Source organism: Leiobunum rupestre, chromosome 3 (assembly GCF_980474605.1).
Source record: "Leiobunum rupestre chromosome 3, qqLeiRupe1.1.hap1, whole genome shotgun sequence".
NCBI lineage: Eukaryota > Metazoa > Arthropoda > Arachnida > Opiliones > Sclerosomatidae > Leiobunum > Leiobunum rupestre.
This window is the reverse complement of record NC_143386.1, coordinates 57,532,177-57,557,659: the sequence shown is the minus strand read 5'-3', so window position 1 is coordinate 57,557,659 and position 25,483 is coordinate 57,532,177. Positions and strand designations below refer to the sequence as shown.

The 25,483-nt window shown below is 34.8% G+C and overlaps 1 protein-coding gene across 1 annotated transcript in view; it reads left to right on the top strand.

Moving 5' to 3' along the window:
* Positions 1 to 25,483, top strand: part of dlp (glypican dally-like) — a 146,979-nt gene that overhangs the window by 106,588 nt on the left and 14,908 nt on the right. The window contains exon 5 of the mRNA XM_090168771.1: positions 1,013 to 1,178. Within this exon, the coding sequence (XP_090024897.1) occupies positions 1,013 to 1,178 (166 nt within the window). The remainder of the gene's footprint in view (positions 1 to 1,012; positions 1,179 to 25,483) is intronic.

Sequence of the window (25,483 nt, the reverse complement as noted above, 5' to 3'; positions counted from 1 at the left end):
TCCGCCGTCGTTGTTCGCACGATTCCTCTGGTAATTCTGGGCGATTTTCGACTTCGAATATACATAACTGTTTTAAATTAAAACCGACTTTGTTGTAAATTATATTTTTACTTAGTACTGATTATTCTTTAACTACGGTTTCGGTTGCCATACGCGATACGGCAGGATAAGCGTTCCCAGTAGAGGTATGGATTCCTGTACCAATTTATTCGTTCGGGTGTCGCTACCTCATTTCCAAAACCAGGTAACTCGAAAAATTCGGTTGGTTTTGAAATCAATTTAAATTAACGTGTTCGCATTTCGCTACCTTATTTCCAAAGCCAGGTAACTCGTAAATTTCGGTTTGCCTAAAAATTAATTTAAATATAAGTTTTCCCGTTTTTTACTTCATTTTCAAAACCAGGTAACTTGAAAATATTTTTTCGATAAAACTCATTTTGGGTATGTTAAGTTAACGTACAAGATGATTGAAAATTTGTTCAAATTTAAATTTAATATTTAAAGTTCAAATTATAAATCAGCTAGGCTAATACATCGGGGGGATTGTGCGTACTTAAATGTCCGTGACATCTTGTTGTAATTAATTTCATAATCAGTTTTTTCCGAAGCCTTTGGCACTTATGAGAGCTAAAGCCACGCAAGTTGGAACGGGAACGGCGAGGCTTTCGCGGTGCTCTTCCGACATTGAAAAGCCCAAAGGCTGTTGCTTATCCCTTAACAAAAAACCTAGCCTAGTCAAGAGCCAATTTGCGTTGAAAATAATTATATATTCTTAATTAAGAAGCTGTTATTTCACTCTTTTTTGCCATTCTTCGGAAGTTATCTAACGGCTTAATCAGAAACCTTTATAATTGGCCCACTTTTGGCTCGCTTTAATTAAAAACTTGACGAAGGAAAAGGTCCAGTGTGGACACCTTCTGTAATTATCTATAGGGTCCTAATTGAATCGGGATAACGGGGTCGTTTCCCCATTTTCACGCTAACTGATGTCTTTTTTCGGCACTGTCCACAGGTTGGCCCAACGCCTGAATGCAGCGAGTCACTCATGAAAATGACCTATTGTCCTCACTGCCGCGGTCTTCCCGATTTGAAACCATGCGGGAATTACTGTCAAGGTGTCATGAAGGAATGCTTGGCGCATCATTCGGAGTTGGATCTCGAGTGGAAGAATTATACCAGTAAGTTCATTTGTTTCTATTTTATTTAAAACCTGTTTCTAAATTTATTCAGAAAAGTCGATATTTTGATAAACGTACTGCGACAAAAATGGTTTTCAAAAACAATTTAAATAGTATAAGAATTTAAAATATTTATGGATTTAACGGCATTCGTGGAAAATATATTTTTAACTAGGAAGTGTTTTTAAATAAAATTACTACCATGAAGTATCCGTCTTCGTAAAGTGTTATTATTTAATAAACAATCAGAGTGCCCTATATGTGAGCAGTCCAGTGCAATTTATAGTGAAATTCTTCACCAATTATTGCATGGCGGTCGCTATTCAGCAGACATCTTTTACGCTCGGGCTTCCGTTGAAATCCAACGTTAAGATAGTTATATCAAAAGTCAAAATTTCAGCCCGAGATTCCAACAGTAGACCGGTTTCGCCCTTTTGGGGCTCATCAGTACTGTGTAGGAACTCTGGCTATCCTCGGAAATCTGCCGATATCAGTAAAACTAATAAACATTCAGAGTGCCCTATATGTGAGCAGTCCAGTGCAATTTATAGTGAAATTCTTCACCAATTATTGCATGGCATGTTATTATTTAAATTAAAAACCATGGTAAATAAATTCAACATGTACGATTATATATCTATCCAATTTTAATTTGGAAAATGTAGTCATGGTTAACAGCTGATTGAGAAAAGATACTACATTTTGATCTTAATCAAACAATGAAAAAACTTATTATATGAAGCAGGAATCCATTCCTCTACTTGGTATGGTAAGATCACTCTGCCTGTTTTTACCCCGTTTCCATGGTAACCTTCTCAATTTCACGAGGATTACGAGAATTTCAAAGGGGAACGGTCAAGCTTTAACCAGTTAGATAGCTCTACAGCCCATTAAAAACTAAAATTTATGGCGAAAACCGCATCATAAAATATTGAGTGGTTAATTTTTAATAAAATAAAGAAATTTCGGGAAATCGAAAAGCGCGCGTCCGCCGCGACACCTGGTGAGAAGTCGGTGAGACAGAAAAACAACGTAGAAGCGCGCGCTGCTGAAATCGCAAAAAAATATGTTTTGCACGCGCGGCGCCTTCCAGTTTTAAGAGACTTGAGCCTAAATTGCGCGATTTTAAAAGTTAGGATAGTTCTCAAATCGCTCATACGGGGTTAGGGGCGCTGGCGGCAGCCCCTAAGATGGCGGCGAAAATTCAAACCCAAACACCTGGCGTTATTTTTCGTTTCAGCCTTTTGGGCCAAAAGCTATTTTTCAAGGCAAAAAAAGGTACGTGTTAGTATATTGAACGTCTTGTTAATCTTTTGATACAGAAATAAGGCCATATTTGGAAAAGCTTGGCCGTTCCCATTTAATAATTTTCCATTTACTCGATACTCTACCTTAACTTTGAAGAGAATTCGAGAATTGAACTAATTGAAACGGCTTTAAATGTATTTAACTAATAATAATAATAATAATAATCAGCTAGGCTAATACCCAACTTTATTATCAGCTAAGGCTTAACGTACCCAGCCTAATAAATTGCGAATGTTAATCGTATTTTCTGAAATAATTGTCAATTTTCAACGTTAATAATAAATTTGCATAATTGAATTATTTATTTACGAGGCGCATTTTCAATTAATTTTAAAACCGGCAGAAATTTGAATAATGCAATTAACAATTTAGTAAGATGACGATCGATTCCCCTTGCGCGATTTCCAACTTAAGCTTTGACCATTTACGGAACTAATACGGTCCGCTTTGATCCGATAATAATTATCCGTCAAAGAAACCATTTTCCATTTTCTGTATCAACCCTTTACTTTTATCGGTAAATAATCCAGCTTCTAAGCGCAACATTACGAGCGCTGCATTTTAATGCCACAAAAAGTGCTACGCCGTCGGAATAACTTTCACGCGGACAGTTTTAACTCTATAATAATAGCCCCTAAAGGCTAGGTTTTCACTTGCACGAAAATGCCGCGACGCCAAAAAACGTTTATTAGCCTAACTGGGATTTTTTTGCGTTAAGAAAGTATAGGTTATATTTTCCGTCGACTCTCGCCGTCGCGGCGTTTTTTTCTTGGACGACAAAACAATGCTATTAACAGGGCCCCCAGAGGTCCTATAATTCCTGTAAAATCCTATATTTTCAAAAATGTCCTATAACATCCTATATTTTTAGCAAAATCCCCCAAAAAGTCCTATTAAATCCTATAATTTTTATATTTTGCCCATTTCAAATCCAACCACGCAGTGAAATTGCTAAATTTAGCTATAGGATAAATTCCTATACCAAGTCCTTCTATTCTATACTTTTGTTATTGTTAACATGGTTAGCTACAAGTATATTTTTGTGATAAAATGGTTAAATCGTTTCTATTTTTTAAGTGAAAATCAAAGATTTATTTCTCTAAATTTAGATATGGTTTTTAAATGCATAAAGTTAGTAAATTAAATAGCATATATAGTCCTATAAAATCCTATAATTTTGTAAAAATAGTCCTATAAAGTCCTATATTTTTAGAAATATAATCCTATTTTTCCTATAAAAAAATTTAAGATTTCAGTGGGGGCCCTGTATTAAGCCTAACGGAAATTTTTCCGTTGACTCTCATCGTTGCTGCGGGGTTTTTGCCTGACGTTAAAAATGTATATTCGTCTTAACAGAGGTATTTTCCGTCGACTCTCATCGCCGCAGCGAGTTTTTTGTCTGACGATAAAAATGTTTATTAGGTCTAACTGAGATTTTTCCGTCGACTCTCATCGTCGAAGCGGCTTTTTCGTCTGACGTTAAAAATGTATATTAGTCCAAACTGAGATTATTTCCGCCGACTCTCATCGTTCCGGCGGGTTTTTTAGCCTGACGTTAAAAAAGTATATTAGTCCTAACTGAGATTTTTTCTGTCGACTCTCATCGTTGCAGCAGTTTTTTTTTTGTCTTAAGCCTGATTTTCACTTGGCGGTTTTTGGGCGAAAAACACCCGGCGTCGACGGAAAATCGGCGAAAATTTCCGTCGACGCCGGGCGGAAATTCCGTCGGTTTTCGGTTTTGTGTGGCGATTTTCATTTCTATTTTTTTTCGCTCAGTTGGGCGATTTCGCTCTTTTTCAACCAATCAAAAACCATTTTTGAAAGGTGACTGTGACGTCAGGGGGAATGGTTAATTTCCTGCTTCTTGCATCCGGAACTCGGCCACGTGCTTTTCTGTGAATTTTGGACCGTGTTTTTTTTTCTTGATACCCTTGTTGCCTTCTTTTCCAGTATGTTTCTTTCACACAAACCGATCTTTCATAACTCATATTTCTTTGAACACGATAGATCATGTAAAATAACATTAAATTTAAAATGCTTACATGAGCTTTAATCAATAGTTCACTATTATGATCAGATAAATCATCCATTTTTAGGCCTAGGCGTAAATCTCCACTATCAGACGAAAAACGACGAACTCGCTGCCAGAAAAAAACCGCTTTATTTCCGCCCTAAAAAACGCCAAGTGAAAATGCTAAAACGCCGACAGTGAGCGAAACGTCGAAAACCATATCACCGACGTCGAACTTTCTGTCGGTGATTTTCCGCCAAGTGAAAACCAGGCTTAACGTATATTTTTTCCGTCGACTCTCACCGCTGCGGCGTTTCTTGTCCGACGTTAAAAAATCCATTAAGCCTAAAGGCTGGTTTTCACTAGGGAAAAAACGCCACAGCGGTGAGCGTCAACGTAAAAATATTGTATAGGCCTAACGGGAATTTTTCGCGTCGATGTTCAGCGTCGTGGCGTTTTTGCCTTAGGGCTAGTTTTCACTAGTCCAAAAACGCCACGACGGTTAGCTTCGACGCAAAAAATTCCCGTTAGGCCTAATACAATATTTTTGCGTCCGCCGTCGCCGTCGTCCTGTTTCTGTCCTAGTGAAAACCAGCCTTAACGGAGTTTTTTTCCGTTGACTCTCACCGTCGTGGCGTTTTTTGCCCGACGTTAAAAAACTCCATTGAGCCTAACGTATGTTTTTTCCGTCATCTCTCACCGTTGCGGTTTTTTTTCCGCAGTGAAAACTATAATTTTACTTTTAAAGGTCCACCGTAAGATATCCCGTGTTATTAATCCATGTTTAATTTGTGATTCGCTGCCCTCCCTGGGTACGCCCGCCCCTAACGAGTTGTACTTTTCCCCAAACACGCTAACCTCCTTAATAATGACCTTATACACCGCCCTATAACGGCCGTGTTATTTTTTTAATAAACGGATGCATTAAAGAATAACGTCCAGCTTTTGACCGTTGTCCGTCGGTACGTGTGCTCACCCGATATCAGTCTTTCTTTTAATAATGACCAAATCCTACTTTGTTAGTATTCCCCGGTGACTTCGTCGACGTATTGCGTTCCGTTGATGCAACGAGGTGTAATTAACGTTAGGCTTAATACCCGCTGACAACGCGCGTTGACTACGGTAAATTTATAGTACGGTGTAGCCTCAGTAGCTTGTCAGTGAACCCGAACGGTAGTTTAGCTTCGTACCTTGTTGAATTAAAAATGAAGTAACCTTTAGCGTGTACTTTTAGCGACTCTTTGATCTTTCCGGTCGTCGTGAGGGGGTCGAAAATAATGAAGGGGGAATGGTAATACAAATAGCATTGTTCTTCCCTGGATGTTTTTAGGAAGTCCCTACACGTTTTGTTTCCGTACAAGACACCGGGTTTGGCCCATTAGGGGATTTAATGGACCCCCTTTAGTGATTCCTAGCTGTACTCGCAGTTCCCATCAGACATTTGGCTTTTATTACCTTTATGAGCATACACTTGGCTCAAGAGCTAGTTTTCTATCTTTATTAAAACCAAGAATTTATTTATTCTTAAAGGGAGTATGAACTAAATCGAAAAACGGTCTGCTGCCACTATAGAGTTAATTACCTCTAGCTTCTGTTAAACCTGGATGGATCCATCGTATATTTCCTACATTTTCCTGTATTTTCAATGCCTTCCTATAAATTCCTTTGTTTTAACCTATTTTCGTATAATTTCACGGTCTTTGGAAAATGAAAGAACGTTTTGCTGCAAACACTGCCACTCTCGAACAAAATCTTGAAATGTGCGGGCTTTGTAAATCCGCTAAGTGATCCAATAATGCAAGAAAGCAATGTACAAGAAATTATCAATATTCTTGGTGATTCGACTCTCGAGTCAAAGTATACCGATATGCAATAATTACCTTATTATTTTTCCTATATTTTCCTATTTAGTGTCCTATATTTTCCTATAATTCACCTATTGAGTTTTCTATATTTTACTATAATTCACCTATTGAGTTTTCTATATTTTACTATAATTCACCTATTGAGTTTTGTATATTTTACTATAATTCACCTATTGAGATTTCTATATTTTCCTATAATTCACCTATTGAGTTTTCCATATTTTGCTATAATTCACCTATTGAGTTTTCCATATTTTACTATAATTAATTCATTGGGTTTTCTATATTTACCTATAATTCACCAATTGAGTTTTCTATATTTTCTTATATTAACCTATTGAGTTTTCTATATTTTCCTATATCCACCTATTGAGTTTACTATATTTTCCTATAATTCGCCTCTATAATTCCTATTTTTCCTATAAAATTGTCAAACCATTTCCCAATTATTATTAAGACACTGTAAGTGGAAGCAACCGAAGCCAAAGCTTGACCATCGCCACCTAACGGCTTGTTTTCCAATGAAAGGTGGCTTGAAAATCCCCACAATTCCATAGTACAACGTCTTGTGGCAAAACAATAGAAATGATATAACCAAAGATAATATAAAACTCGTACCCTAGATTCGAAATCACTGTCTCGCGCGTAGGCAATATAGCGTTTACCCACTTCCTGTCGTAACTCCGAAAAAATTTCCTCTATAGTTACCATGGTAACCAACTATGGATAGCGTAATCCAGCAACCGTTGGAGGCCGTTTTTTCTGAGGTTACATCATGCCAGAAGTGGGTTATCGCTTCGATACAAAACAGTCAATCCAATGATTCTGTACCTATAGGGTACAGAGTTCTATATTATCTCGCAATTTTCGGTCTACTTTTAGAACTTTAATTCATTTACTTATGTCATCGGAAGTGCGTTTTAGGTAGGCGAAAATCGACCAAACCTTCTGTAGAAAAGTACACTCACTTACAAGGAGACTACCCGAGGTGGTTATCTCCCATTTGGTTGTCCACCCTTTTTGGGATTTTCAAGTTACACGAAGGTCTTCTTACCACCCGAGTTTGAACCAAATCGGAGATAACCACCTCGGGTAGTCTCCTTGTTAGTGTCTTACTAACATGGTAAAATATACTGAAATTTCGATTCAACTTATCTCGGAAACTTCGTATCGCGTAGTTCCGTTTTAACTCCCCGGTGATATTTGATATAAATTAACAAACGGAACTAGCGAGACAGCTTACCCGGAAGTATAGTTAGATTATTCGCAACTTCCGATTGAAAACTAAAAGTTCCCATTTTAACATCCGTTAGAAATGTCCCTTAATATATATTGTTCTATTAGTGAGTTTTTTTAAAAGTCTGCACTAAATATTATTTTTTCAACCTACAAAGTAGTTTTTCCTATATTGTCATATAAATTAGATTTTCAAAAGCTTCTATATTTTTAAATTTTACATTTTTAATACTTTTAATTCGTGGGGTGGCGGAGTGGTTAGCACTTTCGCCTCGCAGCAAGAGGAGCCGGGTTCGATCCCAACTTGTGGCACTGGGTGAAAACTCGGAACAACTCCTTCCGCGTTGAGTTTGCAAGTTCTCTCCCCACTGATTTAAGAGGTTTTCCCCCGAGATCTTCGGTTTCCTCTTCCATAAAAACTTGTAGAGGTTAACGGTAATAGTTAGTGTAGGGAGCTGTTGGCTCGCGTGGCTTGCAGGGCTTGCCACCACCCTCCTACGCCTTGTAACCCGGCCACCTGAATTAAAGGCTTTAAAAGTCGCTCGATGACTTAGGCCTAAGGTGGTGCCTTGGGTATTAGCCTAGCTGATTATTTATTATTATTAGTTCTTTTAATGACTTTTCATTATTAAATAGTAAGTATTTTCTTTATACTGACATATAAATTAGCATTTCGAAAACCTGTATATTTTAATATTATATTATTTTAATCCTTTTAATGGTCTTCCACATTAAATATTCCTTTTTTCGTTAGGATATGAATAGTTTATTCGCAACGTGAAAGTTCGCCATATTTTTTTCCCTCTCTATGATTTATAATAACGGTTTCTAAAATATTTCAAAGCTCGTTTTCCAAGAATTTAATTCGGATTAGGTGGTTTTTTAAAAAAAATCTTGAAATATCTTTCCATCAAATTTATAGCTACTTAATTTCATTTCAAAGTACTTTCTACGTACGTGAATACCATTCCCAAATAATTTCCTAGATCAATTCGAGCCTCTTATTTAACTTTTTTTTTTCCGCGTTCTTTATATTCTGAAGAGATATTTCTCTCTCATTTTAACTTCGTTCGTAACCCTGAAGATAAAAGCTACTTTTATCTCGATAGAAATAAATTTCGGCGGAATTTTACTTTGTTTTCTATGCCTGTTTCAGTCCGGCGCTATCACAGTTGGCGCCGGAATGATACTCTGGATAAAGAGACAAATTTCTTAAATTTGGTTTGGTAAATCGGCCCTTGAATATCTTCAAACTGGCTCCCAGGTTATAGAGAGGGCTTTGTCGCTGTATATTCTAGGAATCTGGGTCTCGAGATTAAAATCGAAAGCGAAATTTTATAATGAATAAAGTATGAAATTTATATTAAATTAAAATTGGGAATGAAATTTATATTAAATTAAAATTAAGAATGAAATGAATATTAAATTAAAATTAAGAATGAAATTAATATTAAATTAAAATTAGGAATGAAATTAATATTAAATTTAAATTAGGAATGAAATTTATATTAAATTAAAATTAGGAATGAAATTAATATTAAATTAAATTAATAATGAAATTAATAATAACATTAAGAAATAAGTCACTATTAAATTAACATTAAGAAATAAATAACTAAATTAATATTAAGAAATAAATAACTAAATTAATATTAAGAAATAAATAACTAAATTAATATTAAGACATAAATAACTAAATTAATATTAAATTAAAATTAGGAATGAAATTAATATTAAATTTAAATTAGGAATGAAATTTATATTAAATTAAAATTAGGAATGAAATTAATATTAAATTAAATTAATAATGAAATTAATAATAACATTAAGAAATAAGTCACTATTAAATTAACATTAAGAAATAAATAACTAAATTAATATTAAGAAATAAATAACTAAATTAATATTACGAAATAAATAACTAAATTAATATTAAGACATAAATAACTAAATTAATATTAAGAAATAAATAACTAAATTAATATTAAGAAATAAATAACTAAATTAATATTAAGAAATAAATAACTAAATTAATATTAAGAAATAAATAACTAAATTAATATTAAGAAATAAATAACTAAATTAATATTAAGAAATAATTAACTAAATTAATATTAAGAAATAAATAACTAAATTAATATTAAGAAATAAATCACTATGAAATTAATATTGAAATTAAATAACTAAATTAATATTAAAAATGAATCACTAAATTATTAATAAAAATAAATCACTAAATTAATATTAAAAATAAATCACTTAATTTAATATTTAGTAATAAATCACTTAATTTAATATTTAGTAATAAATCACTTAATTTAATATTTAGTAATAAATCACCATTAAATTAAAATTAAGAAATTAATTTAAAATAAAGAATAAAATGTGTATAACATTATTATTTAAATATCAGTTTCTCGCCAAAGTTCGGTTTGGCGAATGTAGCGCCGGAGCTTGTTTTGCCTGTTGGCAGTACAGCGACTTGTTTCTTTCTGTCCGTAATCCAGCAAACGTGGATATTCTTCCAAATTGATATATTCGATTCTATTTTATCGAGCCTGACTTGGCACACTCGTGTTCTTCCCCGAATATTTGGAATTCTATCCGCGCAGATAACGAAGAAACAGCACACATTTCGGAAATGACGCCATAGGTTGAGTTCGTTATTGTACACTTTGCTGTTGCTATCGGGATCCGCGGATAATTTTTGGCTTTTAAGTTCTCGAGGTTCATTTTCAACTTTATCCCAAAAATTAAAATGGATATTTTATTTTCGGATTAAATTTCATCTAATAATTTAAGCTGGATCTTTCAGATTAATTTAGGAAATTAAACTGGATCTTTCAGATTAATTTAGGAAATTAAACTGGATCTTACAGATTAATTTAGGAAATTAAACTGGATCTTTCAGATTAATTTAGGAAATTAAACTGGATCTTTCAGATTAATTTAGGAAATTAAACTGGATCTTTCAGATTAATTTAGGAAATTAAACTGGATCTTACAGATTAATTTTGGAAAATTAAGCTAAATCTTTCAGATTAATTTGCTAATTTTAGCTGGGTCATTCAGAATAATTTTGAAATTTAAGCTGGATCATTCAGAATAATTTGGAAATTTAAGCTGTATCTTTCAGATGAATTTGGAAATTTAAGCTGGATCTTTCAGATTAATTTGGAAATTTAAGCTGGATCTTTCAGATTAATTTGGAAATTTAAGCTGGATCTTTCAGATGAATTTGGTAATTTAAGCTGGATCTTTCAGATTAATTTGGAAATTTAAGCTGGATATTTCAGATTAATTTGCTAATTTTAGCTGGATCTTTCAGATGAATTTAGTCATTTAAGCTGGATCTTTCAGAATAATTTGGAAATTTAAGCTGGATCTTTCAGATTAATTTGGAAATTTAAGCTGGTTATTTCAGATTAATTTGGAAATTTAAGCTGGTTATTTCAGATTAATTTGGAAATTTAAGCTGGTTATTTCAGATTAATTTGGAAATTTAAGCTGGATATTTCAGATGATTTTGGAAATTTAAGCAGGATCTTTCTGGTTAATTTGGTAATTTAAGCTGGATCGTTGAGATTGAGTAATTTAAGGTGAATGTTTCAGAAGCATCTATCAATTTAAGCAGAAATTCCCGGGTAATTTAATAATATAAATTCCGTTTTCCATTAGAATTGGAAGTTGTTTAGTAGTAACTCGACTGAATACTCTTTAATTTACAATTGACGTCTTCTACCAGTTCAAGGTTTCGAGGAATATTTTTCGGATTAAATGTTATCCTAACAAATCGAAGCACTAAACTGAATCGGAAAATTTAAGCAGAAATTTAATCTCGATTAATTAAGCAGAAAACTTTATTAAAGCTATTATTTCCGATCATAATGGAGTAATTTAAGCTATTATTTCCGATCGAAATTGAGTAATTTAAGCTATTATTTCGAATCGAAATGGAGTAATTTAAGCTATTATTTCCAATCGAAATGGAGTAATTTAAGCTTTTATTTCCGATCATAATGGAGTAATTTAAGCTACTATTTCCGATTGAAATGGAGTAATTTAAGCTATTATTTCCAATCGAAATGGAGTAATTTAAGCTATTATTTCCGATCGTTATGGAGTAGTTTAAACTATTATTTCCGATCGAAATTGAGTAATTTAAGCTATTATTTCCGATCATAATGGAGTAATTTAAGCTATTATTTCTGATCGTAATTTAGTAATTTAAACTATTTCCGATCGTAATGGAGTAATTTAAGTAATTATTTCCGATATAAATGGTGTAATTTAAGCTATGATTTCCGATCGTAATGTTGTAATTTAAACTATTATTTCCGATCGAATGGAGTAATTTAAGCTATTATTTCCGATCATAATGGAGTAATTTAAGCTATTATTTCCGATCGAAATTGAGTAATTTAAGATATTATTTCCGATCGAAATTGAGTAATTTAAGCTATTATTTCCGATAGAAATTGAGTAATTTAGGCTATTATTTCCGATCGAAATTGAGTAATTTAGGCTATTATTTCCGATCGAAATTGAGTAATTTAAGCTATTATTTCCGATCATAATGGAGTAATTTAAGCTATTATTTCCGATCGAAATTTAGTAATTTAAACTATTTCCGATCGTAATTTAGTAATTTAAACTATTTCCGATCGTAATGTAGTAATTTAAACTATATTTCCCATCGTAATGGAGTAATTTTGCTTAATTCTTTATTGTAATGTAGTAATTAAAGCCCTACTTTCGAGCAAAAAGCTATACGGATAATTTAGTCTTTTACTTTTCGCGATGTTCATTTTCCGAAATACTTTCATTTTGATATTCGAAATTTGAAACCTTCTAAATGAGAGAAAGGCGATCTTAAAAGCATCGACTTCACAAACGGGACGGCCATTAAATGCCAAAATTCCCTTTCATTTTGAAGTCATATTTATTCAACCAAATTTTCAAAGAAAACCGTGTGTATGTCAAAAGTTTATTTCGGATTATAAGTTTTTTGGGCTTAAGCCTGTAAAGAAAATATTATTTGGACAGTTATTACACACGAAAAACCGCAAATGACTGTGTTAATACCAAAAAAAAGGCTAGTAAGAGTTGGAGGAAAAATAATTTAAAAAAAAACATTCGGTAGGGGGCTGAAAAGCGGTTAGAATTCTTTTCAATCATTTTTCGTAAACTAGAATATCGAAGAGACGTAGAAAAAAAAAAGAAATCTTGTAATGAATCGGAGGAAAGGCCTTAAACTGGCGGTGGCGCCGCCCTGACGGTCGATCGATGAAATAATATACGAAACACTTTCGATCCGTCTACGTGTCCGTTTTCTTTCGCCATCTCGCCTTTTTTAAAGAAGGAATACTTTTATTTATGAACATAGAGCTTGTCGGAATCGGAAAGAAGAACCGAGACATAGGTGGCGCTGCGGGCGACAATTCCGGATTAAGATTGGCCGGGCAATGCTTCGACCCACTTACATTTTCCATTCGCATTGGGGTTGAATTCCGTCGCTACTGTTGCAGCCTAGAACTAATCATAGAGATAGCAGTGGTAGCTTCTTTTTTTAGTACCCTTTTCTTTGGTATTGTAAAAATGGAACTGACTTAATGAACTGCCGTGCAAAGCACAAAAGCTTTAACGACCAAAACCAAAATATGGAGAAAACCCGCGAAATTCAAACTTTCTTTGCCTTAAGATACCCCAACTTACTTCTTTCAAGTTTATATAGTAGACTTGGATTTTTCAACTCAAATTATATTCTGGTACTAAACAATTTACAGGCCATACGATATTTCAGAAATATCATTAAAAAAATGCTTTTTACTACGTATTTGTTGGACTATTTATGTCTTAAAATGCGAAAAAAATGCGTCTTAATTTGACTTTTAAAGAAAATAAACACATTAATGCGTTTTTGGTTTGAAAATAATGCGTTTTGCAACAAGTCATTTCTCTAAGAACAAAAATTTTAAATTCGAAAATTAGTTTAAAATTGAATTTAACGTATAAAATAAGGTGAAATAAAACCAAAATCTGTAAATCGAAAATTTGGTCGTTAATGCTTTTGTGCTTTGCACGGCAGTGAAGATAGAGTTGTTTTTCACTTCAGTTTCGCCAACTTGGATTTTTCATTAATTTCTATATTTTGAATTTTATGATTTTTTTTCAGTTATAAATCGTACAGCGTGATACAGTTAGTTGATAAATACGCACCACATATGTGTATCAGTTATTTCTAGTGTTGTAAGTCGGAAAATTTTCCGGAAAATGACCGAGGCCTTTTTTCCGGAAAATTTTCCGTATTATTCCGAAAAAAAAAAGTTTTCATTCCATGATTAGTCTAATACACTGTTTGCAAATTTAAATAAATCTGCATTTTCGCCTAATTGTTTCGAATCTGAAAGTAAAACTAAACCTCTAGACTAGTTTAGACTGATTAACAATGTAACACTATTAATGTTTTGTAGTATGTTTACTGATATTAGACATTTTATATCGATAAAAAGTTAAAAACATTAAAAACCCTTAAAAACGATTTTGTTTAAATTTTTTATTTTTCCGCAATTCTGAAAATTTTCTGAAAATTTTTCCGCATTTTATTTTTCCGGAACCTTAACAACACTAGCTATTTCTCTTCCGCGTGTTTAATTTTACTTTTAATTTGTTGGAAGACCACAGTTTTTTATTTATAAGTTTCGATTATTTTTGGTGTGTAGTGTCAGATCTGTGTCTTTTAAACATAATTTCCTATCACCAACATAGTATAGACTTATGGCTATAGGAATAACTATGTTACATAAGTGTGACACTTCCTATTCTTCACATGCAACAGTTCTACTGCGAGCTATTCACAAGACAGACTGCATTGCCGGTTTCGTCGTCGTTTTGAGTCCGCTTGCTAACGCGTCACACGTCACCTTTGACAGCACCTCGCCAGGGGGACATTTTCTTTTTGTGATGACGTCACTCCGTTACTAGCTCTCAGTAAAATATTCCCCAAAGGGACAAACTTACGGAACAATATTATAGACTTATGCTATATCTAACATACTTACGCAATGTAATTATAGACTTATGGTTAAACGGCAATGTTGGTTTTATAAATATAAACCATGTTTAGTTCGAACCAAAATAAAAAAAATTATTTGGAATTGTGGCTCTGGAAATGTCGCAACTCAAGAGCATCATAGACTTATGATAACACTATTTTTAAACTCATTTTATTTTGGTCAATTTGAGTTCATTCAGACTTACCCGGTTGAAGATAGCCAACGTTTTTGATCTACAATATTTAAATCCATTACGGTACAAATTTAACTGTCCATGCAAATGACCATCACTGACCCTTTTTATTTACTCACGCTTTTATCGCTATAGCGTAATTCGTTTGGCATTATAAGCAAACGAAACCATCCATTAATAAAATAAACAAAGCTTTTATAAATATTATTCTCAACGTCATCTTTGGTCGTATATTTAAAATATTTGCATACAGTGTCTTCGAAAAGACCGTATGGGAAAAGTCCTTTGTTTTCCAAGTAAAAAAAAGTGAGGAGGGTGGCTAACGTCCAAAACCAGATCGTAGAAGGCGTCTTAGTCGTCTCAGTAATAATACGCTTTCTAACTCGCGAACCCGTACAAATAAATCGTCTGATTACATATTTAAAAGATGCTTGAAAAATCTCGCAAACAGCGCTACGGGCACGTCTCAGTTTTCTGTCTTTGAGTTTGAGTTAGTTTTCACGCCTTCGCCCGTTTCGCGATAATACCCTTCTCGTTGAATCCCGCGTGATTTTCTCCAAATGTGTGTTTTCGCATTTATGAGTTTTAAATATACAAATACACGGACAGAAAGATTTCTTTAGGCGAAACGTCAACAGTAAATTCGATCGAGTTTTAGATGGCGCTATCCTCGATTTTTTTCTTGGAGATTTTGAGGATCGGACATTTGTGCAAAATCCAGCATAATCTACGAGGTTCGTGCACGACCTAGAAAACCGGGAAAAGTCAGGGATTTTGAAAATGTTTCCAAATGGTCAGGGAATAGTCAGTGAATTTTCTAGTGTTGTTAATTTTCTGGAAAAATAAAATGCGGAAAAATTTCCAAAAAATCGGAAAAGTAAAAATCTGAAACTGAAATTACTTTTCAAGGATTTTTAATGTTTTTAACTTTTTATCGATATAAAATGTCTAATATCAGTAAACATACTACAAAACATTAATAGTGTTACATTGTTAATCAGTTTAAACTAGTCTAGATGTTTAAATTTTACTCTCAGATTCGAAAAAATGAGGTGAAAAAGCCGCGTTATTTAAATTTGCAAACAATATTAGACTTATCATGGAATGAAACCTTTTTTTATTTTTTCGGAAAAATGCGGAAAATTTTCCGGAAAATAGTCCTCGGTCATATTCCGGAAAATTTTCCGAGCTGGAAATTTTCCGACTTACAACACTAGAATTTTCAAATGGTCCCAAAAATCAGTCAAATACAGTTTTTAAAGATTTATTAAAAATACTTAATAACCATTTTTCAAGATTTTACCTCAAACCATTCATTTATTCTACAAAAATGGTCAGGGAAAATTTGGCAATTTGGTCAAAGAAAACCTGGAAATGTCAGGGAATTAAATTCGGGAAATTTTGTACGAAACTTGTTATAAGAATCTTGGAAATCAACTTGAAAATCCTTAAATTTGGGCTAAAAATCAGTTTTAGAATCTATATACGCGTTAAACGTACTTTGAAATCTTGCCGTGTCCTACATTTGTCAAAGGAGAAGATCCTTTGAAAGGGGCTACGCCATTAGGGGTTAATTTTAAATATCTGATGCCTTACCGGATGGCGCCATCAGTCTGAATCTTATAAATTTTAAATTATCGGAAAAAACCCAAAAATATAAACCATTTTATACCGCAGTTACCATTTACTTACCATTAACTTTTTTATAGTTTTTACATAAAACACCTCTAAAAATAGTGTTAGGAGTTATTTTTGTTATAAATCGGTATTTATTTCTATAAATAAAAGCATAAAAATCGAACTTCTAAAGGCTTCGCTCTAAATATTACTTTTCCCTTCAGGGCTCGCTATAAATGTTGCTTTTCCCTTCAGGGTTTGCTATAAATGTTGCTTTTCCCTTCATTATTCGCTATTAATGTTGCTTTTCCCTTCAGGGTTCGCTATAGATGTTGCTTTTCCCTTCATTATTCGCTATTAATGTTGCTTTTCCCTTCAGGGCTCGCTATAAATGTTGCTTTTCCCTTCAGGTTTCGCTATAAATGTTGCTTTTCCCTTCAGGGTTTGCTATAAATGTTGCTTTTCCCTTCATTATTCGCTATTAATGTTGCTTTTCCCTTCAGGGTTCGCTATAGATGTTGCTTTTCCCTTCATTATTCGCTATTAATGTTGCTTTTCCCTTCAGGGCTCGCTATAAATGTTGCTTTTCCCTTCAGGGTTCGCTATAAATGTTGCTTTTCCACACAGCCTTCGCTCTAAATATTGTTTTTCCCTTCAGGGTTTGCTATAAATGTTGCTTTTCGCTTCATTCTTCGCTCTAAATATTGCTTTTCCCTTCAGGGTTTGCTATAAATGTTGCTTTTCCCTTAATTATTCGCTATTAATGTTGCTTTTCCCTTCAGGGTTCGCTATAGATGTTGCTTTTCCCTTCATTATTCGCTATTAATGTTGCTTTTCCCTTCAGGGTTCGCTATAGATGTTGCTTTTCCCTTCATTATTCGCTATTAATGTTGCTTTTCCCTTCAGGGCTCGCTATAAATGTTGCTTTTCCCTTCAGGGCTCGCTATAAATGTTGCTTTTCCCTTCAGGGTTTGCTATAAATGTTGCTTTTCCCTTAATTATTCGCTATTAATGTTGCTTTTCCCTTCAGGGTTCGCTATAGATGTTGCTTTTCCCTTCATTATTCGCTGTTAATGTTGCTTTTCCCTTCAGGGTTCGCTATAGATGTTGCTTTTCCCTTCATTATTCGCTATTAATGTTGCTTTTCCCTTCAGGGCTCGCTATAAATGTTGCTTTTCCCTTCAGGGTTCGCTATAAATGTTGCTTTTCCACACAGCCTTCGCTCTAAATATTGTTTTTCCCTTCAGGGTTTGCTATAAATGTTGCTTTTCGCTTCATTCTTCGCTCTAAATATTGCTTTTCCCTTCAGGGTTTGCTATAAATGTTGCTTTTCCCTTAATTATTCGCTATTAATGTTGCTTTTCCCTTCAGGGTTCGCTATAGATGTTGCTTTTCCCTTCATTATTCGCTATTAATGTTGCTTTTCCCTTCAGGATTCGCTATAAATGTTGCTTTTCCTTTCATTCTTCGCTATAGATGTTGCTTTTCCCTTCATTATTCGCTATAAATGTTGCTTTTCCCTTCAGGGTCCGCTATAAATGTTGCTTTTCCCTTCAGGGTTCGCTATAAATGTTGCTTTTCCCTTCAGGGTCCGCTATAAATGTTGCTTTTCCCTTCAGGGTTCGCTATAAATGTTGCTTTTCCCTTCATTCTTCGCTATAAATGTTGCTTTTCTCTTCAGGCTTCTCTCTAAATATTGCTTTTCCCCGCACAGGGTTGCCACGGTACGTGAAAAACCTGGAATTCCTGGAAAAGTCAGGGAATTTGAATATGTGTATAAAAATCAGGGAATTTTGAAAATTAGTCTTTAAAATCAGGGAATTTTAAAAATTAGTCTTTAAAATCAGGGAATTTTAAAAATTAGTCTTTAAAATCGGGGAATTTTAAAAATTAGTCCTTAAAATCAGGGAATTTTAAAATTAGTCTTTAAAATCAGGGAAATGTCAGGGAATTTAATTTCGGTTGCAAATAGGAATCATTTACTAAAATATAGGTAAAAATACCAAATCTTGGCACAAAATCTCCGGAGGTGGTCAGGGAAAACCTGAAAAAGTCAGGGAATTTGATTGTGAAAAAACTGTGGCAACCCTGCCGTAGGTTTCGCTCTAAATATTGCTTTTCCTTTAAAACAAATTGTGAATTTGTTTATTGGCTATCTCTATCCGCGTCTACTTCGAACTATCACTTTTCAATTTTTTGTAAAGTAATGGTGGGATCGCACGGAAGAGAGTGTACTGAGAGAGGCATCTTCTTTGGGGCGATACAACGTTCATTTTCCCGCCACTATTATATAGTTTTATAGTCGCCTCCCTAAATGGCGAATTCGTTATTTCTTACAACAAATCTTACATCCTTACGGGACGTTGTCTGGGTTTTATTTAATCCAACCCCTATTATGTAGTTAGACGCGAAGCTACTAAAATTGTGTATCCTGTAGGTCGTGATTACAAGAATCATTCTATTTTATCAATTATGGTTCGTATGATCTATGGTATTTAGTTTGTAATTTTAATTTTCTTAATTTGAAAGTCCTAGGCTTAGATTAAAGTTCGCGTTTCCGAAGATAAATACTTGTAATTCTATAATTATCTTTATTTCAACAAAACGACCACCGATAACTATTTGTAATCCTAATATTTTGTTTAAATTTATGTTGTTGGTGAATTTGACATTTAATCTTTGACCACACCGGATATTGGCCAGCTGACCAATTTTATTATTTCGCTAGCACCCTTGTTACGAGGTTCGAAAATTCGACCAAATACCGTACACTTTACAGAAAGATTATGTCTGACATCAACTTGAAAATATCAAGTTAAAAAATCGAGGGGCTAACCACTTCTTTAAATTCTGTACCCCGATTACAGCCCTTGGTAGTGCTAATTCTGTAATCGATTACGTAATCACTTTAGTACAGTCAAAGCTACGGGTTTGTACACCGATAACGGGTAGTGGTCAGCCCCTCGTAAAAAATTTCCAATATCAGGAAAAAAAATTGAAATACTGTATACGCAAAATTTTAAAGTGTCCGACTTCTCGCCCTGGCCCGTGCAAAGACATTCCGGGCTCCAGTGGCAAAGGATGTAATCGTGGGCCCTTTAAAATTTCCAAGTGGCTGATGAAGACCTAGGTGATTAGCCCCTATCGTATATAATTATAATAATAATAATAATAATAATCAGCTAGGCTAATACCCTTGGCACCACCTTAGGCCTAAGTCATCAAGCGACTTTTAAAGCCATTAATAAGGTGGCCGGGTTATTATGCGTAGGAGGGTGGCGGTAAGCCCTTCATGCCACGTGATCCAACAGCTATTAATATAACTATTACTGTTAACCTCTACTGTTTTAGGGAAAGGGAAACCAGTGGGGAAAGAATTTACAAACGCAGAAGGAGTTGTTCAGAGTTTTCACCCAGTGCCACTAGTTGGGATCGAACCCGGCTCCTCTTGCTACTAGGCGAAAGTGCTAACCACTCCGCCACCCCACGGGCCCAACAAAGCCCTCTTGCGGGCCCCGAAGATTGTATCCCCCTGCCCCTTTATTGACCTCTTCACCTCCACCAAAACCCTCAAAATTCCAGAAAGTTTTTATGAAAAAGAGATTCGAGAAACGGAAGCGACGTGAAACCATTCGTGTACTCGTAAACAATCTTGTTTCGTGGCGTTAAAAACACAACGCTACCTGACCTTTTTTATTCCCGTCAGGAACCGCGCGAGGCGTCTCCCCCAATTGTTGAACCGATTATAGATGATCCCCCGTTGTAGATAAAAACGGTAGATAAAATATTTCCCTGAAAGAAAAAGCAGGCAACAACACGCTTGACTACGACAATAATTGCTCGTTTGGAGAGTCGTGTGTTCGGCCGCTCATAACTCCACCGCGAGTGCTCTTATTTCAATTTCATGACCAGTACGAGTCGGGTTTTTATTTTCCCGCCCGAGGGGGTCCTCCTTGTCCTAAATCAGAGGGGCTTCTTCGTCTCGAGGAGATTCGATTTCGCTCTAGCAACCTCAAATATTTGCGATGCCAACGCGTCCCGGCCCGTTTAACCATCAACGGATAAGTCGCTCTTCGACCCAGTCGTAAATCTTACGGGAATTCGTCGATTTTTGAACCAGTTTTACTGGTATTAAAATTCTCCAACTATTTTAAATACCATAGACTTTGTATTTTTTTAAGTTTCCTTTTAAATTCTTCTTGGAAATACTTATGTTTTAAATGTTGCAAGTTTTGAGAATATTCGCTTACAAAATTGTTACCTTTAAATTAGCAAGAATGTACTTCACAGACTACAATAATAACCCGCAGTATCCCGTAATCTTTATTTTTAAGATTCCTGATTTTTCACGGATCCATTCCTATGGCGATTTAGGCTGATTTTTCCCGGATCCATTCCTATGGCGATTTAGGCTTATTTTTAAGATTCCTGATTTTCCCCGGATCCATTTCTTTGGCGATTTAGGCTGATTTTTAAGATTTCTGATTTTTCCCGGATCCATTTAGGCTGATTTTTAAGATTCCTGATTTTTCACGGATCCATTCCTATGGCGATTTAGGCTGATTTTTCCCGGATCCATTCCTATGGCGATTTAGGCTTATTTTTAAGATTCCTGATTTTCCCCGGATCCATTTCTTTGGCGATTTAGGCTGATTTTTAAGATTTCTGATTTTTCCCGGATCCATTTAGGCTGATTTTTAAGATTCCTGATTTTTCACGGATCCATTCCTATGGCGATTTAGGCTGATTTTTCCCGGATCCATTCCTATGGCGATTTAGGCTTATTTTTAAGATTCCTGATTTTTCACGGATCCATTCCTATGGCGATTTAGGCTGATTTTTCCCGGATCCATTCCTATGGCGATTTAGGCTTATTTTTAAGATTCCTGATTTTCCCCGGATCCATTTCTTTGGCGATTTAGGCTGATTTTTAAGATTTCTGATTTTTCCCGGATCCATTTAGGCTGATTTTTAAGATTCCTGATTTTTCACGGATCCATTCCTATGGCGATTTAGGCTGATTTTTCCCGGATCCATTCCTATGGCGATTTAGGCTTATTTTTAAGATTCCTGATTTTCCCCGGATCCATTTCTTTGGCGATTTAGGCTGATTTTTAAGATTTCTGATTTTTCCCGGATCCATTTAGGCTGATTTTTAAGATTCCTGATTTTTCACGGATCCATTCCTATGGCGATTTAGGCTGATTTTTCCCGGATCCATTCCTATGGCGATTTAGGCTTATTTTTAAGATTCCTGATTTTCCCCGGATCCATTTCTTTGGCGATTTAGGCTGATTTTTAAGATTTCTGATTTTTCCCGGATCCATTTAGGCTGATTTTTAAGATTCCTGATTTTTCACGGATCCATTCCTATGGCGATTTAGGCTGATTTTTCCCGGATCCATTCCTATGGCGATTTAGGCTTATTTTTAAGATTCCTGATTTTCCCCGGATCCATTTCTTTGGCGATTTAGGCTGATTTTTAAGATTTCTGATTTTTCCCGGATCCATTTAGGCTGATTTTTAAGATTCCTGATTTTTCACGGATCCATTCCTATGGCGATTTAGGCTGATTTTTCCCGGATCCATTCCTATGGCGATTTAGGCTTATTTTTAAGATTCCTGATTTTCCCCGGATCCATTTCTTTGGCGATTTAGGCTGATTTTTAAGATTTCTGATTTTTCCCGGATCCATTTAGGCTGATTTTTAAGATTCCTGATTTTTCACGGATCCATTCCTATGGCGATTTAGGCTGATTTTTCCCGGATCCATTCCTATGGCGATTTAGGCTTATTTTTAAGATTCCTGATTTTCCCCGGATCCATTTCTTTGGCGATTTAGGCTGATTTTTAAGATTTCTGATTTTTCCCGGATCCATTTAGGCTGATTTTTAAGATTCCTGATTTTTTCCGGATCCCTTTCTAAGGCGTTTTAGGCTTATTTTTAAGATTCCGGATTTTCCTGACATTTTACGCCTATTTTTAACGCAGTGAAACATCGAATTTTTAAAAGAAGCCCAACCGATGGTTTTTTCGCCCGACTGGCAACTCTGCAGTAACTTGTATAAATATTGCAATACAAGGAAAATATGAAAGTTGACAGTATTGAAGCTTAAAAGAGAACCGATTAGTCTCGCTTCTTTCTTCAAACAGAAGAGCGCGGCAAGCTTCCAATAAACTTCCTCATTTTACGAGGAAGGTCAATAATTCAAAGGCTTTTTTCTGGATATTCGAGAGCCCTTCTTTTAAACGGAGGATTTCAGACCTGGTCATGAAATAGTCAAGAGACTTAAAACAAAATCGACCGTTTCAAAGTGCCTCTATAAATAGGGAATTACCGCCAAGTTAATATTTAATGTAGAATCCAGAATGTATTTATTTGAAATTCGGTAGAAAGACGAGATTGAGACTATTTTTAGCGTTGCTTCTAATCGCAACCACACGCTCGAACTGTAAGCTCCTTCCCCCTTTAAATATCAAATCAGTGCGGGATCTCGTTGGTTCCTTCAAACAGGGCTCCCACCTGGTCCCTAAAATACCTAAAAGCCCCTACTTTTTTTGGAGGTCCCTAAACCACCTTAAAATCCGAATTTGGTTACTAAATCACCGTATTTCTAGTAAATTTGGTGAAAAGTACCATCCAGAATTGTATCGATTCACGTTTCATATAATGTACGTTAGGTGGCGCCACGAGCTCGGCTAAATTTAAAAATTCGGTAAAATTCATAATGACTTAAAATAGGTCATTTTTGTTATAAAATATTTTTACAAATTAAAGTCAGTGATAGAAATATTCTATTTTAAAAGTCATTTTTGTAAAAATTAAAGTTTAAATAAAGGTCTCATTTTTATTTAAATGGTCCCTTTTTGGTTCCTAATTTTCAAAATTTGGTTCCTATTTCACCCTATATCTAGCCTGAAAAATCCCCTATTTCCCTATTTTGTTTTCAGATTTTGGTGGGAGCCCTGTTAAAACTAACGTCTTCGTTTCAAGAAAATTGGATGGAAATAAAAGGGTTGGCCAATGGCTGTTCATATCAAACGCGCAAAATGTTAAATGCGAAATAGTTCCTAGAAACTTAAAATGCAAAATAGTTTCCTAGAAACTCAAAATGCTAAATAGTTTCCTAGAAGATGGTTCGTACACAACCTGGAAAACCTGGAAAAGTCACGGAATTTGAAAAGGTTTCCAAAAGGTCAGGGAAAAGTCGGGGAATTTGGAAATGATTCCAAAAGGTCAGGGAATTTGAAAAGGTTTCCAAAAGGTCAGGGAAAAGTCGGGGAATTTGGAAATGATTCCAAAAGGTCAGGGAATTTGAAAAGGTTTCCAAAAGGTCAGGGAATTTGAAAAGGTTTCCAAAAGGTCAGTTAAAAGTCAGGGAATTTGAAAAGGTTTCCCAAATGTCAGGGAATTTGAAAAGGTTTCCAAAAGGTCAGGGAAAAGTCGGGGAATTTGGAAATGATTCCAAAAGGTCAGGGAATTTGAAAAGGTTTCCAAAAGGTCAGGGAAAAGTCGGGGAATTTGGAAATGATTCCAAAAGGTCAGGGAATTTGAAAAGGTTTCCAAAAGGTCAGGGAATTTGAAAAGGTTTCCAAAAGGTCAGTTAAAAGTCAGGGAATTTGAAAAGGTTTCCCAAATGTCAGGGAATTTGAAAAGGTTTCCAAAAGGTCAGGGAAAAGTCGGGGAATTTGGAAATGATTCCAAAAGGTCCGGGAAAAGTCAGGGAATTTGAAAAGGTTTCCAAAAAGGCCAGGGAAAAGTCAAGGAATTTGAAAATGGTCCTAAAAAGTAAGGGAATTTTAATATGACCCCATAAAAAATCAGGCAAATAAATTTTTGAAAGAAAATATTTTTCAAGATCTTTACCTCCAACCATTCATTTATTCTACAAAAATGCTCAGGGAAAATTGGCAATTTGGTCAGGGAAAACCTGGAAATGTCTGGGAATTTAAATCCGGAAATTTTGTACGAACCCTGTAGAAACTCAAAATGCAAATAGTTTTCTAGAAACTCAAAATGCAAAAAAGTTTCCTAGACACTCAAAATGTAAAATGACAAATACTTTTTCTAACACAAAATGCAAAAGGTAAAATGCCAAATACGTTTTTTAAATAAAAATGCAAAATGTAAAATGTAAAATGCTAAATACTTTTTCTAACGCAAAATGTAAAATACCAAATACTTTTTTTAAATAAAAATGCAAAATGTAAAATGCTAAATACTTTTTCTAACTCAAAATGAAAAATAGTTTCGTAGAAACTCAAAATGCAAAATAGTTTCCTAGAAACCCAAAATGCTAACAAGTTTCCTAGAAACCCAAAATGCAAAATGTAAAAAGGAAAATAGTAAAAAAATGAATTTCGAACAACCCTGTTGATCAAGCTAATTGTCTCCTTTCTAAGACCAATACTTATTCAGTTTACCGGCTAATTAAGGTGAAAATTGGCCCAAAGATGTTGGTCACAACAATGGTCAACTTTCGCGAAAACTCTCGGTAGACGAGATAATGCAAAGCTGTGGTAATATTAAGCTAAGATGGCGCTTTTTACGGATCCCTTTTGTCGTCGGTATTTGGGGCCGGGAAAGCAGTGGCTTACCACTAGAGGTCCTCGAAAAACGAACAGAAGACGACAATTTGGCGACTTTCCCGAAAGTAACCTCCTTCTCGCCTTTGGTCACATTTCCCCTCCTCCCCCTCTCGACCACTTTCTACATTTTTTTTCGTCCCTTTGAAGAAAGGGTGCCGGAATATCTCGGCCGATCGATAATAAGATTATATTTTGATTCGCTAGCGAGTTGTTTCGGTATATTCCGTAATAAAACCATTTGCGTATCAGCCTAACCCGGTTATAGTATCCTAAATAGGATTGCTCCGGACATGAAAATCCGGGAAAAGTCGGGGATTTTAAAAATACGGATAAAATCTCCGGGAAATCTGGGATTTTAAAGTTAAGCCTTAAATAAAAGAGAATTTAATAATATACCTCAAGTTTCGTGGAATTACAAAATAGGCCTTAAA